Source organism: Gymnoscopelus microlampas (assembly GCF_963454915.1).
Source record: "Gymnoscopelus microlampas genome assembly, chromosome: 11".
Taxonomy (NCBI): domain Eukaryota; kingdom Metazoa; phylum Chordata; class Actinopteri; order Myctophiformes; family Myctophidae; genus Gymnoscopelus; species Gymnoscopelus microlampas.
This window is the reverse complement of record NC_139948.1, coordinates 20,744,251-20,760,242: the sequence shown is the minus strand read 5'-3', so window position 1 is coordinate 20,760,242 and position 15,992 is coordinate 20,744,251. Positions and strand designations below refer to the sequence as shown.

The 15,992-nt window shown below is 41.5% G+C and overlaps 1 protein-coding gene across 1 annotated transcript; it reads left to right on the top strand.

Moving 5' to 3' along the window:
- The first annotated feature begins 2,983 nt into the window (after positions 1-2,983).
- Positions 2,984-15,346, top strand: luc7l3 (LUC7-like 3 pre-mRNA splicing factor). The gene is made up of 11 exons (XM_084072594.1): positions 2,984-3,214; positions 5,172-5,238; positions 5,354-5,393; positions 5,496-5,640; positions 6,254-6,328; positions 6,575-6,679; positions 8,954-9,115; positions 10,026-10,375; positions 11,403-11,569; positions 12,215-12,447; positions 14,677-15,346. The coding sequence occupies exons 1-10, from the start codon at positions 3,116-3,118 to the stop codon at positions 12,412-12,414; spliced, it is 1,410 nt and encodes a 469-aa protein (XP_083928720.1). The 5' UTR covers positions 2,984-3,115; the 3' UTR covers positions 12,415-12,447; positions 14,677-15,346.
- The last annotated feature ends 646 nt before the right edge of the window (positions 15,347-15,992 follow it).

Genomic DNA, 15,992 nt, shown 5'->3' with positions numbered 1-15,992 from the left:
TGGAAAATCCGTTGGAATTTTTTGTAGGCAGAGGTCCAAAGTTCAAGTGGTAAACATTTCGTGCAGATTGCTCAAAAATCCCAGGAGGAGATAGATTTTAACTATTACAGTTTTATGAAAATTATTCATCTGTGCCTAAAACATACATGCAGACTCCGACTTCTTTGAAACGTTGCAGAAATGTACAGGGTCATTCCAAATATCACTGAAACCAATCTTACTCCAATTGGCCAAAAGGGGGCGCTATAGCATTTTTTTGAAAATGCAGACTTTAAACAGGCATAAGTCATGCCTCGTTTGGCCGAAAGTCGTGAAACTTGCTTACACATGTGCCTTGACTCATGAGGAACACACGTATCGATTTGACCATTAAGCTCCGCCCTTAGATTGTCCGCAATTTTGAGCAGTTTGAAAAACACTTAAACCCAGGATTTTTCAGCTATTTGCGTGAAACTGTATCATCTGTGTGATCTCCTTTTTCACAGTTACTTGTCTGTTGGGCCAATGGCGTCTCCCTTAAATGAATGCCTCACAATCTCAAGGTCGCCAGTTCAAGCCTCACTTGATGTAGACTTAATTTAAGTTGAATTGCAAACAACATGACTGTATCAATGAATACATGTGCAAATGGTAAAGATAACCTGAAATGCTTATTTGAGAGTACGTTTTTTACGTATGACATACTTCATTCTGAAAATAGCTGATCTACAATCTCACAACTTTTCATGGTTTGTGAGCTTGTAGATCGGCTACTTTCATTAGTTTTGGTTCTGAGGAGATGTACAATTTCTTCATTGGTAAATGGCTTGTGAACGAGTGATCTTAGTGTTAGTGAAACAGGGGCTTGGTTCATGAAAGAAGGCAAGAGTTTATGATCTTCAACAGACAATATCAGCCTGGACAAAGCTATAGCACTATAGGTAGTGTTGCAGCCTATTAGTCTGAAGGTTGAGAGTTCGAATCCTGTTAATGGCAGTAGGTTGAGATGTCCAATCAAACCATTATGTTTCCATCTCTCTCTCTCATCAATCTATTGTTTCCATGTCACTCTCTCTCTCTTCAATCTATTCCGTTTCCATGTCTCTCTCTCTCTCTATTCACTGGCCCCGTATTATCGCTGCTTGCAGCTATATTTACGTCTTGTATTCCAAGTTATATATGACAGTTGACCTGGCAGAGTGACCAACATGTGTCTCATTGTAAATCCTCATAGCTACCAGCACAAAGGACATGCCAAGTCTCATACAGTTCCACCCGGGGTTAGGTGAATCTATTGTTTCCTCTCCTGCTCAGAAGCCCCACGATGTCCAGGTAGAGAAGGTTGGAGGGGTTTGCCATGATGGCATCCAGCTTCCTCGCTGTACGCACCTTTGCCACCTCTTTCACCCCCTCCAGTCAGGTCCCTACCACGGAGCCGGCCTTTCTCACCAGCCTTTTTAGGTTGTTAGTGTCATCCGCTCTGTTATGACAGTGCATGTAATACAAGAGAACACTGGCCATAACAGACTGGTAGAACATCTGTAACATCCTGTTTCACAGACCCCAAAATCGGAGCCTTCTCAGGAAGAACAGCCTGCTCCTCCCCTTGCTGTAGAGTGCATCACAGTTGTCAGACCAATCCAACGACCTGTTCAGGTGCACTCACAGAAACTTGTAGTTGTCTACAATCTCCACAACCTCCCCACTGATGGTGCTGGGGACCAGAGGTACCCCCTTGATCTTACGGTAGTCCACCACCATCTCCTTGGTCTTGGTTTCCCCCGCTCTACTGCACAAAGTCCTTCACCACACTGTCGTGCTCGTGTTGTCACCTGAGATGCAGCTGACCACTGTGGTGTCATCTGAGAACTTATGTAGAGGTGGCATGTCCATGAAGCGGAAGTCAGATGTGTATACTGTAGGGTGAACAGGAAGCGTGACAGCACTGTGCCCTGGGGAGTGCCTGTGTTGCTCACCAGCACCAACGACCGACAACCCTGCAGTCTCACATGCTGTCCGTCCGAAAGTTAGTCCGTGATCCATGCCACCAAGCCGTTGTCCACTCTCCACTCCCATCACCGCAAGCTTCTCTGCAAGCAGTTGTGGATGGATAGGAATAGTAACTTTTGCTTTTCGATGTGACTTTGTACAGAAAAACAGATGTCTAATGTAAGGTGGGAGCTAATGGAGAGAAGAGTGAAAACAATTTAATTTTTTGGGATTTTGGGGCAGGGAGGAATAATAATGATTTGAACAACCTTGCTGTTCCAAGACTCCACTTTGCGAATGGATTTAAGCTAGCTCTGGTCCATAGTGTTAGAAGGAGTTCTCTTTCTAACGCTATTGACCAGAGCTATATTTGAGCACTGACTGACTGTATATAAACCCAGAAATCAAAGTAGTTGCAAATAAAAATTGTATTGTATTTGTATTTTAGGTCCCATTTGGTTGGGATGAAGTTTCATAAATGTCATAGTTTCACGTTGCCAGACAACTATTCCACCCACAGCATTTGAAAATTGTGGGAGGCAGCATTGGCAACAGTCTGGCACGGGTGGAAAGCCTGGTGACGTGAGGTTAGGCCAAGCGAAACATGTCACATTGGTCACAGGCAAGATGAGATACCCCTATGAACCAGTGAGAGGCAGCAACGCGACTCTGTAGTCTTGGCTGCCGGAAGCAGCGTTGCCATGTCGGCGTATTATAAGCGACTTTGGGCTTATTGTTCTGTAAAGTTGCTTGAAAAATTGCGGGTAAGACGGGTTGCGTTTTTTTTTGGCTTGTTTCTAGCGTGTACGGTGTACTTGCTTATTCAGGATTGCTTCCAATTATTTGTAATTATTATTCATTTTTCACACGATCTTGTGAGCTTGTAGATCGTCTGTTTTCAAATAGCCATCGCTTCTTTTGGGCTTGTTTTCCTAGACCTAGTTTCTTATTTCTCTCACAAAACATGGCAACACTAGCCGGAAGTCCGATAGTTGCAGAAGAAGATGCTGTTGTGTGCGATCGTCGGAAGAAGGAAGCCGCCATTTTGTCCAGAGATACTGTTGCGCGCAAATAATAAATGGTGCGAGTCAGATAAGATAAAAGAGGGGATTTAAATCCGACTCCGTCTGAATTAAACGGCATTAAAATGCTTTCTGCCGCCCAGCTGCTGGATGAGCTGATGGGCAGAGACAGGAACCTGGCCCCCGACGACAAACGAAGCAACGTGAGATGGGACCACGAGACGGTGAGTTAGCATCGGGCTAATTTAAGCTAAGCTAGCGTTTAGCATCGGCTAATTTAAGCTAAGCTAACGGTTAGCATCGGCTAATTTAAGCTAAGCTAGCAGTTAGCGTCGGCTAATTTAAGCTAAGCTAACGGGCTAAGCTAACCCTGCTTGTGAATCTGTTAATTCCTTTTATCAGAACAATAAAGATAAATAGGGGTTTACTTAAAAGATTCGAACGATAATAACGCAGTTATCGACACATTAATTCATATAAGTTCGCAAACCCATTATGTGGTTTTATGGAATTGTGTGGAAATGGCAATGAAGGTGATTGTTAGCGTGTTAGCAATGTAACCATAGCTAATGCTGCCGGTGCTGGTAACGTGAAGGCCAGCGCTGGTGTTTTGTCCGGTGGTGGACAAAGTACTCGCATGTTTTACCTAAGTAAAAGTATCAATACTGTAATGTAGACATACTCTGGGACAATTTAAAGTCTTGAATTCAAAATGTACTTGAGTAAAAGTATTGGTATAAAATGTACGTAATGTACCAAAAGTAGAAAGTACTCATTATGCAGAATGTCCCAATTCCACAAGGTTTCAAATGTGTAAAATGTATAAAAAATCTTCTGAAAATGGCAGATCTACAAGCTTGTGAGCTTATAGATGGGCTATTTTCAAATGGCCGAAATGTATATAGGGCTGAAGTTGTGAATGTAAGCTTTGTGTTAATAATCAAAATCTACAAAGTACAGTACTTGAGTAAATGTACTTAGTTACTTTACACCACTGGGTTTGTCTGCAACTAAACTAGTTGGCTCATTATTCTCGCAACACAACTCATTTCAATTCTGTACATTATGTCTAAATCACTTTCAATGTAAAATGAACTCTTGAGAGTGTACACAACATGTGACCAAAGTGCACTTTGGCCCATTTGGTGTCATTTGTACACTCTTGAGTTACACATGAATAGATTAACTCTGGGTTTTACTGTGTACGATCAGGGCCAACCAAATCGGAGTCATTTGCACATACACTTAATGGATCCTAAAATTAACATGATATGCCAGATGATCCGCTAAGTACAGCCTCACTATTTAGACGTCATATTAAGTTAAGCCAACCAGATGGTGCCACTTGCCAACGATGGGTGGCACTTCCTTTCCAACATATAAGCGAACTGACACACTGTTCAAGCAGGCCTGCAAAACCTGCATTCAGTACTACACAAACACAATGCAAGTCATGTCATAGACTCTGACCCGGTGAAGTTTGACACCTCTGTCACCTGTGTGTATGAGTGCATCCAGAAATCAGTCATGGTGTTCAACTAGACCATCTGTGACTTTTGCTCTACCTCCGGGACTCTGTCTCATAGCATAGCATAGCCATACAGAATTGGGGGGGTGGGGGGCTGTGCGAAATTGTCTTATTTTATTATCCCTATTTTTGAACATTGCATAAAAAATGTAAAGGAAGTCCAGAGTTTCAACACATCTTTAGTTATTATGGACTGATTGTTAGGGGTAGTGGTAAATCGAACTTTGAACTACCTTTTGACATTTTTGCTACGGCGCTTAATAGAAATGGGTAAAAAAATACTCGTTTTTCCCCCTGCCCCCCATTCTGGATGTCCCAGAGCTACAGCCAATGGGGAGGTCACAGATGGGGCTAGTCTGCAACCATGGTGGCACACACTCTTAACATGCTATGAGATGGTTGTGCTCAATAGTTAATGCTCCGGAGTAGATCATGAGCATTGTGCAGTCATAGACATAATACCCGAGGATGATTTGTATGAGTTGTGCTAATTATGCAAGACCCTGCACACATATTTGATTAATATTGTCTAACATAACGCCTGCTTTATCTGATTTGACAAAGGTGTTTGTAATTTTGACCGTAGACTTGTGATAAACTTTAATCAAACAAACCTTGCACAGAACTATAAAGTGTTTGTTTTTCTCCAATAGGTGTGCCGATACTATTTGTGTGGCTTCTGCCCAGCAGAGCTATTCACAAACACCCGCTCTGACTTGGGTAAGTTCGAGAACTTAGAAAATTGAGTCTTCATTGTTTTCAAACTACCAGACCAGTTGTTAACTGGATGCATGCTCAGTATTTTTGTGTTGATTGAGTTTTGTATTTTTTCCAGGTCCCTGTGAGAAAATCCATGATGAAAATCTAAGGAAAACGTAAGTACTCATAGAAACACGTGTAGCTATAGAAACACGGTCTGTGTGTTCAATTACCTTTTAAAAGAAATGTTTAACTCATTCACACATCCCACTGTCTAGGTACGAGAAGAGCTCTAGATTTATGAAGGAAGGTTATGAGCGGGACTTCCTGCGCTACCTCCAGTCTCTCTTGGCTGAGGTGGAGAGGAGGATTCGTAGAGGGCATGCTCGCCTAGCACTCTCACAAGCTCAGCAGAATGCAGGGGTAGGTTTGCATTAACATATTTCCCAGTTTTATATCCATCTCACAGCGAGATAAAGTCTGTCAAAGAACTACTACTTAAATGAATTGTTCACCCCCAAAAAAAACATGTTTTCTATCAATTACACACTCCATGAAGCCTTGCATTCATGGAGATATTTTTGTCGCATTCCTAAGCAAATCATTTGATGACCGACAGAAAGATGCTAATGTCTCCGGTAGGAGACTCAAAGTGTCAACTTTGAGCCGCCACCGGTCATCAAATTATTGGCCTAGGAATGCGACAAAAACAAAAAAAATCTCCAGGAAGTCAAGTCTCCATGGGGTTTGTGTAATTGATTAAAAAAATAAGTCATTTTGGGGGTTAACTATCCCTTTATCTTGACAGAGGCTTTGGCCATCGGTGATTGTCTCAGAGTTTGTTAGTACATAATGTCATTGGCAACGGGCACTATCCTCCAGGAATATTGTATGTTTAGAACTTAAGTACTGGCTGCATATGTGTTTATGCATGTTTGTATGATGTTTGCACTGTTCATTCTAATGTGGGTGACCGCAAAAGAACATCTCTCCCTCCTTCAATACATTCTGTAAATGTTGTCAATGCCTTCTGCAGGGCCCTGGTCCATCAGGGAAGACTGAGGAGAAAGTCCAAGTTTTGACTGAGAAGATAGAGGACCTGGTTTTACAGGTTTGTGACAAAATGCACAGTTTGACTTTGCATTCTTGCCTGTTGTTTCAGCCAGACAGTTTTAAGTACAAACACTCGCACAGCCTTAAATTGAATGGAACGGCCCACCCGGAAGCTGGATCCTCGCATTATTTGTAATATCTTACAACAAAATAAGAATTATAGAACACAGCTGGTCCCCAACACCTCGAATGGAAGGTGAGTGTCTTGGTACATTGTTCAGTGATGAAAACCTTTGTGTCCCAGATTGAGGAGCTGGGTTCGGAGGGGCGCGTGGAGGAGGCCCAGGGCATGATGAAGCTGGTGGAGCAGCTAAAAGAGGATAGGGAGCTGCTAAGCTCCACCCCCTCGGTGAGTAAGCCAGCCTTGCATAATGTCTGGTATCCTCGGTTGCCATGGTGCACGTGCTGCTCAGCTAAAGAATAATATTTTTTCTGTGAATTTCCTGAATAAGCCAAAGAGACAGTTTAAAATTAATTATTTGACTCTGTTGATGACGTTTTGAGCATCAACAAAATGTAGCACCTGCTGCTTTAAAGGGTAGCCAAACACAAACCACGCATCTATTGTTTGTGCCAGGTGATGTCACAATCTGCTTATAGAGAGTGACATCAACTGGCAACACCACCAACCAATAGCAGATTACCATTTCTTTTTTCTTTTTTTTGTTTATGATTTTTATTCAGCATTAATAGCAGGTTACAGTAGTTATAGTTGCGGATACAATAAGACTCATGCCTTTTTCTTTTTCATATGTACAGGGACAGACAGACAGTACAGTACAGTTCACTCCCAACATAACGTTTAACACTCAGCTGGTTCAGAGTACAGGGCTGGTTCAGTTTGACACAACATTCAATTTTCCCCATACCCTCCCTCCCTCCCTCCCTCATGGGTCTTTAGTCCTCGTTCGTTTCACCACATGAAAATAAATAGATAAAAATAAAAGTAAAAAATAAAAAAAGATCCTAAGAAAAAGAAAAACATTATGTTAAATCAGCAAAGTCCACAACATGTTATAAAGGGGAAAAGAAAAGAAAAAGAAAAAGGAAAAAGAGGGAACATAACCTAAGAATGCTCCTTTCCCCCTCTTTCTCTCCCTCTCCCCTCTTCCCCAGTAGAGAGCAAAGTAGACAAAGGTAGGAAGACAGTGTGACGGCGTGAAGGGCAGGTGGGGGGGGGGGGGGGGGGGTTCCAGAGGTTCCAGATCAGTGGAGGGGTTTTGTCACGGGCAACCTTATGTGGCCTCAGGTAGTCTCGTCAGATTGGTAAGATAGGTTATTATGGAGCCCCAGGCGGACATAAATCCACCTGGTGATCCTCTTAAGTCAAATTTAATTTTCTCTAGTTTCAGGAATAACATTACATCTTTCAGCCATAGATCTGGTTTCGGGGCACAAGGAGATTTCCACTCTAGGAGGATTTTCCTCCGTGCCAGCAATGTAAGAAAGGCAATACCATTCTGTGTTAATTTATTAAAAGTCTGATCTTTGGGCAGGACCCCAAAGATAGCAGTTACAGGGCTGGGCTGTAAGCTAATGTTAAACATTTGTGATAAGTGTCTAAATATGGTAACCCAGTAACTCTCCAGACGAGGACAAGACCAAAACATATGGGTTAAATTTGCCGGGGATGTTTGGCATCTATCACAGCTGTCATCCACAGTAGGGTATATTCTAGACAGTTTGGCTTTGCTATAATGAGAGCGGTGTAAGACTTTGAGTTGTATCAGGCTAAGTCAAGCACACAAGGTACTGCCATTCACTCGGATCTGAGCTTGATTCCAGATATCGTCTGTGATGGGTTCCCCAATTTCCCCCTCCCACCCTGTTTTAATTCTATCCAGAGAGGTGACCCTTAAAGAGGATATAATGTTATAAATAGAAGACATGAGGCCCTTTACCTGCCTGGGAGCATCCAAGATAGACTCCACCCCTGATCTGGCCGGAATGTTAGGGAATGAGGGATTATATGTTCTGGCAAAATTGCGAATTTGGAAGTATCTAAACAGGTGAGAGTTTGGGAGTTCATATTTAGTTGCCAATTCCCCGAAGTTAGCAAAAATTCCATCTATGTATAAATCCTTTAATTTAGAGAGACCCCGTCTATGCCACATGGAGTAACCTGGGTCTGTCCTTGCCGGGGCAAATAGGTGGTTGTTATTTATAGGGCTATAGAGGGATATTTTACGGAGGCCAAAGAAGGTTCTGAATTGAGACCATATCTGCAGTGTGGTTAAAACAATGGGATTGGAAGTTTGCTGATTAGGAGAAATAGGCAATTTAGTGGTGATTAACGCCAATAGAGATGTCTTTGGACAGGAATTTGCTTCAATTTGACACCAGTCCAGGTCAGGGTTGTGGGCCCAGCAAGTAACTTTAGAGATGTTAGCAGCCCAATAATAATACTTAAAATTAGGCAGGGCAAGGCCACCGTCATCTCTATTTCATTACCATTTCATTAGCCTGGTTCACCAGAGGTATCAGGTTTCACACTTTTGGTCTTTGGGGTTTAGTTTTTATTTAAGGAATACATTTTCAACCTGTAGAAAAAAAAACACCCCTCCATGTCAGTGACAGTGAGATGTTTTCCTAAGGATATATTTTGGCGATTTGCCTTTTCTAGACCATCGAGAGTTTCGCAGCCCAGGAGAAGCAGATGGAGGTCTGCGAGGTGTGCGGGGCCTTCCTCATCGTGGGTGATGCCCAGTCTCGGGTGGATGACCACCTGATGGGCAAGCAGCACATGGGATATGCCAAGATCAAATCCACTGTGGAGGAGCTCAAGGTAATGGGGATCACAGCCTGACAGTTACACACACGGCTGGACGGGGAGTGGAGTATAAAGGGGCTTTCAGATAGTACACAGTAACTCCACCCTTGGACTCTGAAGCCTATTATCTTTGATAGCTTGCGGCGTGCAAGAATGGCCTTGTAATGCGCAGAGCAAAGCGTGTTACACTTTATGTCCTATCTGAATTCCCTTCATTTTACTGTCCCAGAGTAAGGGCTGGAAGCCAAGCCTATGTGGATAAATATCGCAAAACCTTTCCAGTGCAGGTAGGGGCTGGGCAATACATATAATTCACCAATACACAAGAGATATTTATAGGAACTATATGAACATTTCGAGATTAATCAAATATTCTTGTTTTCATTGAATCTGTGTAACAGCAAATAGCATCTGTTGCTTCCCCTTAATTGCACTTTGTTGTGCAGTTGTCATTTGAAAAAAAGAAAGAAAATGTGGATCTTAGACTTATGTGGCTGACATATTGGGGCAAGGTTTCAGCCTGAGCAGAGCCCTATTGACTTAGATTATTAAAAGATAAATGTGGAGGTACTTACTACTGGCAACATGCATACAAAGTTAGTCGCTGGTCCAGTTGTTTGCAATAATTGCTACACACACACACACACACACACACACACACACACACACACACACATACACACACACACACACACACCTTTTAGATGCTAGCCTATTTTAGAGACACTATAGCCTACATTATATCAGAGGTTGAAATTTGGTTGCTGATATCCTGATAATGTATCGCCCAGCCCTAGCTGCAGGTATGATGAAAATAAGGCCTGTTTGGATGCTGTGCTCGTGACACCGTCATGTGTCAGTTGACCTGTGGAAGTCGCTGCATTTTGAAACAAACTTTCCTAACCCTGCTATCACCTTTCTGTAGGAGAAACTACGCCGACGCTCAGAAGAACCAGTCGGCGAGAACCCAGTGGTCCGCAAAGACAGAGAAGACCGAGAAAAAGAGCGTGAAGAGAGGGAGAAGAAGCGCAAGGAGGAGGAGGAGAAGGAAAAGGAGAAGGAACGTGAGAAGGAGAAAGAGAGGGAAAAAGAGCGGGAGCGCGAAAGGGAGAAAGACCGGGACAGAGAGAAGGAGCGTGAGAGAGAGCGAGACCGGAGATCGCGGAGGAGCCACTCCAACAGCCGCCACTCCAGCCGGGCGTCCGACAGGAAGAGGAGCCGGTCCCGTGAACGTCGGAGGTCCAGGAGCAGAGACAAGGAGCGCAAACGCAGCAGGTATGACCAATGAACTTTTCTTTTTTGTCAGAAACTTGATATGGAGAAAAGCTTCAGCATTTATCTATTAATAGTAGGGGTGTAACGATACGTTTTAACAACAATTCGATACGTATCACGATACTTGGTTGTCGATACGATACATGAACGATACAGGTTAATATAGAACGATACGATACATTTCGATTCAGGGATTTAGTCGATACGATACATGAACGATACAGAACAGGTTAATTTAGAACGATACGATTCGATTCAATGATTTAAAATCGATATAGTAACCATTTATTTACCCAAAAATTCTGTGTGAAAAATAAATACCTGGATACTGGATATAAAGCACTCTTTCTCTTTTGTTCTTCTTAAAAGTACTTAGTATTGATAAAATGTATTATTTGCATTGCAAAACGATTTGATACGATTATTTGCATTGCAAAACGATCCGATACGATACAAAGTCAAACGATACGATATTTTGCTGTTTGCATAACGATATAGTAGATCGTTGAAAATTCAAAACGATTCTTCGATGCAGTTACTATATCGTTACATGCCTAATTAATAGCCATCAGTAATGATGATCTACTTGGTCAAATGCCCTTGCGATAGGGCCTTTATTCTATATAATTTTCACAAGTAGTGGGTTCTAGACTAAAGACCACAATGGATTATTCAGATCATTTAGGATATCAGGGTGGTATATAGTTAGCTAATGCTCTGTCAATCAGTGTGGTATACCGTATAGTTCCTTATGCTCTGTCATTCCTATACATTTACTGTATTGGGTTAGTTAATGGGTTCGAAAATTATGGAAAATCTTCTTAGAAATGTTTTTTTTTCTGGAAAAGTAACATCCAAACCGCAAGTAAACGTCAAACTCCCCATCCTTGCGAAACAATACCCTACTAAGAATGTCTTTAGCGCAGACACTCTGAAGAATGTGTTTTTTTTAGCTGGAAGAAAGCATGAAACTGCTTTATGTAGAAGAAAAGCTTCAGGTTCATTGTATCTTCTTATCTTTCTCAAGGAGTCGGGATCGGGAGAGGGAGAGGAGGCGAAGCCGCGAACGCTCTGACAGAAAGCGTCACTCCCGCAGCCGTGAGAGGAAGAGGTCGCGTAGCTCAGAGCGCAAGTCCCACCGCCACCGCAGTCGCAGCAGGGACCGAGACAGAGAGCGGTCATCTAGAGACAGAGGTGAGGGCCTTGTACTTGTTTCCTGTGAAGCTTTTGTATCCTCTACATACAGCACCACAGGCGATATCTAAAGTGAATCTGATCATCATATTCTGAGGACATGAAGGTCTGTGTGAAAACATGACACTGCATAAAAATAACTTACTGAGTTGCACCAAATGGGTCATAATAGAACAAGCATGTTAAATATTTGCAAAACCGCTGTTTTTTGTAATTTTGAAGAAATGCAGGCACTGAACGTATAATATTTTAATAATCCTCTGGCACTCAATGTGTTAAAAGAAAAAGATTCGCACATTAGGACAATATCAGTCACCAAAACCTTGGTTAAAATTTAGATTGAAGTTGAATGGGCCTATATAGAAGGAGTGACCCCAGAAGTGTTTGAAAGTGAAAAACCCCTTTAATGTTTACAAGGGCAGCACATTTCATGTAGGTTATAACACATATCTGTTGAGCGAGTTGGGGAGGGAGGTTATATCTCGAAGTCATTGTACTCGGAAAAAGAAGTTCATTTGACCATATTTAAAATGTGCTACTAGAGTATAAAGTAAGGGCAAAATGGCCACCATGGGAATATGGCCAATTTCCGCCAAAGCGACACATTAAGACCAGCCTGCTTTAATGCATTCTCTTCTTTCCCAGACCGTAAGGACACGGACGAAAAGAGGAGCAGCGGCAGCAGCTCCAAGAAAGAAAAGTCGTCTGACAACGGCGACACGGCCAAGGCCTCGACAGACACAGAGCCCATGGAGACGGAGGCGGCTGGCTCTGCAGCCCCCTCCTCACTGCTTAACGGCCAGCAAGAGCTCCTCCATTCTGAAGGTGACACTCAGTCCAATTAAAACTGATCTGATAGGACCTCAGATCAGGCTCAGGTAAGTGCGTCCTCCTGCCCCCTCGCAACACGAACCCATCCCCCCCTTCTCCCACAACCCCCCACCCCCTACCCTCACACCCCTCCCTCCTCTCCTACCCTCCATTTATGTTAAGTTCAATTGCCTATTGTTTTTTTTTGTCTTATCTACTGTATGCATATATATCTATATATATATCTTTATCCTGTTTTCAAATAGTGCATCGTAAGTATGCACTGAAGATGGGGGACTAGGCCTGATGAATGAGAAGAAAGTAGAAAACAATCACACAAAGCCAAGAGGGAAAGGCCAGTGTAGCCCTGAGCAAACATACCCGGAGGTACCCCTCGTTTTGTTTCGGTTTTTACAACACATGTAGTTGTATTTAAATGTCTTTGTGGACAAAATGGAAGAAAAACTATATGAAAACCAAATTTACTTCAATCATATTTTTTTCTTGCATTTACCTGTTATTATTTTTCTAACTTGACAATAAGAACATGTAATAACTTTGATTTATTGACTTATATTCCACTTATGGAGCAAATTAAAACCAAGTGTATTTTTGGGATAGTGGGGCAGGGTTGTTTACATAGTCGTATACAGACACAACCATCTTATAACGCAGCTGCCGTTTCAGGTATTTGTGAAAACGATACCTTTTTTGTTTTCTTTTTAAACATTGTCGTAATTTATAACTTAACTCTCGATTGCCAATGGATTTGTTGTCCAGGTCAGTGTGCCTGATGATGCCATGTGTATTTTTTTAATTTTATTTTTGAGGAGGGTGGGTGGTTGGTGTCATAGCACCGGGGCCTAACGTAACTAACTAACTGGACGGTAGGGTTTACCAAATCAATTGCAGCTGACTTCCATACCTCACACAGCGTTGGTGTTGTGAGCAAGACCACATGAGAAAAGGGCAAATTAAAAATCATGGATACTCTGACTCTCAAACTGTGCAGGTACTCACCCCAGGTACTCCTTTCTCTACCCACATCCATTTCTGAATGCTGTTGCCTGTCAAACAAAGTGTTTTTCCAGACCATGAACTTGAAAGCTTGATTTCTTTTTTGTTGTGTGTATTAATTTAATTTAAAACACATACTTCAAATATCTTTTGAAAGAGATTGTATTCGGGCAGTACGAACTTCCAAGACACTGTGAAAATGTTGAAGTGATGGGACACTTTGGTAGAGAGGTTTGGGTCGTGTACTTGGCTTGTCATGATGCAACTACGGTAGTCCAATTGGCGAGATATATTGCTCTGTTGTGCAGTTGGCTCCATTGTATCACTTCCTTTGTATGATGAAACGTCACTCAAAAGTAGCAGATCTACAAGCTCGAAACGCGGTGCAAAGCGACATGTTTTTTGAGCTTGTGGATCTGCTACTCTTGCTATTTTTTTATTTGAATCCTGGAAAGTAACAGTTTTCGACAAATGAGGTTTCCACCCGACAGAAGATATTGTCAGAATCAGTTATGCTCACGTTCGTTTATGTGCTAAAAGAGTGACTTAGATTTACGTTGTTTTATCGTACAATGGAAGTTGGTACTATTTTTGGGTTACTCATTTCTTGTCGACTAACAGAGTGATGCGTCCCGCCAATTAGACTCCTTGGATCATGACAAGGTAGTACACAACCCAAATCTCTACCAAAGTATTGTATCGCTTTAATATCACACAACAAGATTAGCCTGTTTGATATACCCTTGCCATCTGCTTAAATTGTCACTAATGTAGCAAATTTCCCATAGTAAAACATTTTAATAGGAATTATTCATCAATTCTGGTGTATAGATGTTATTTAAGTTGGCAAATCTTTTGTTTGAATTTTAGATGGAAATTATTTAAACAGTAATTGCCTTTTCATGAAACGAACTATGGCCACGGGAAATATCAAACGGGTTGAGACCATTTAAAATATTTATGTATATGGTAATGAAAGGGATTTAAAAGAGTAGCCACTAATCGTACAGACAACATGGTAAAAAAGTCTTGATAATCAAAGTACCAGGAATTTCTGGCCCAAATGCATTGCACACTGTCCTTGGTAGTACTAAAAGGCTAGCAGTGTCTCTGTTAATACTCTACACCTTCCTCTGCGACTGATTTGAGGGACCTGTTGAGCTAGGAGAAGTATTTATGACTACGACACCCAGTAGTATCAGTAGCAACATTAGCTGCTGTGTGCACTTGTCGAAAGGCCTTTGCTAATATGCTGTCCTGTTAACATTTTTGCTCAACAGGGGAAGCTGGGAAATTTGGAGGAAGAATCAGAAGAGTGCACCCCATCCCTTACCCTGAACCTGACACTTCGCTGCTTAAAACAAGGTGAACCACAAAAGTAGTGGCTTTAAGGAGAAAACATAGAAAACAAACGTGTACAAGAGGATAAAAAACGAAACAAAAAAAAAAACATTGGTTTTCATGTTCCTTTAGATTTGCTGTTTTTCTGGAAGTGTTTGTTTCTTGTTTCAGGATGGGGCTAGTTGTGGTTCATCTGACAATGTATCTCTTAGCTTGGTTTCTTTTTTTGGCCATCATTTTAATTACCGAACTTAGTGCAAGTTCAAGATGAGTTGTCTGGCAATCTCTACACGTTCTCCTTGTTTCTTGGCATTTAGAGTAAATTACATTGAAGAAAACAACAAAAGTTGTGGCTTGTTTTGTTTCTGTCAGGTACCACTTCACTTCGTGACTTTTTATTTAAAAATTTCGAGAAGTCGGTTAATAAGCATTACAGTATGTACAATGTTAGTCCAGTTTTCCTCCCCAGAGCTCTCATTGATCGCTCGTCCCCTTACTGTAATATAACAAATTCATTTTGATCAAAAGATTTTGAGGACTGAATGATTATTGTTTTTTTGCTTATTTTAATGCTCATGTTTGTCTTGATGAATAAAAAGTGAAAACGTATATTATCTCTCTTTTCCATCACTTTGAATAAAAAACATGCTAAATGACACAGGTAATCTGAGATACCAAGTATCTAAGAATCATCTGGAGCTTTTAATTGTTGTCGTTAGTCCATAAATGCATGGTACAGTTAGGTGAGTTTTGCCATTTTAATGCTAGATGGGCTGCCACACAGGTCAAAGGTATATTAGGATTCAAGCTTAGCACTTGTATAGTTGTCTATTTAATGACCGTATGGAGTATACTTGTATATTAGCCTACTTTAATTACTTTTCACAAATACAATTATTTAGTCACAGCATACCTGCCTATGTAATAGTATAGCCAGGGGTTCCTGAAACGTACCATGCCAAGGACCCCTAAATAGCCATAGCCTCTGTCTGTGGCCCCATTGTTAAATGGCAAAAAAAAGCCAATCTACGCGTCACGTTGCAGTGCGTTGTGAGCTTGCTGAAGTTCTTTTTTAAATGTTTTAAGAATGTTTGGTCAATAATGACATGTACTAATGGGGATGCCAGGTTGAAAGTGGTTAAACTGTATTGTGGCATGAATTACTTACTATAATTGATATAACTATATAACATATAATGAAAATAACCAGGTGAGAACAAGACGTGATGAGACATTAATTTAATTTGATGGGTAT

Coding starts and splice junctions, on each gene's coding strand:
- luc7l3 (XM_084072594.1), top strand. CDS start 3,116: ATGCTTTCTGCCGCCCAGCTGCTGGATGAGCTGATGGGCAGAGACAGG. Junction 5,394..5,495: donor GATGAAAATCTAAGGAAAAC/GTAAGTACTCAT, acceptor CCCACTGTCTAG/GTACGAGAAGAGCTCTAGAT. Junction 9,116..10,025: donor CCACTGTGGAGGAGCTCAAG/GTAATGGGGATC, acceptor ACCTTTCTGTAG/GAGAAACTACGCCGACGCTC.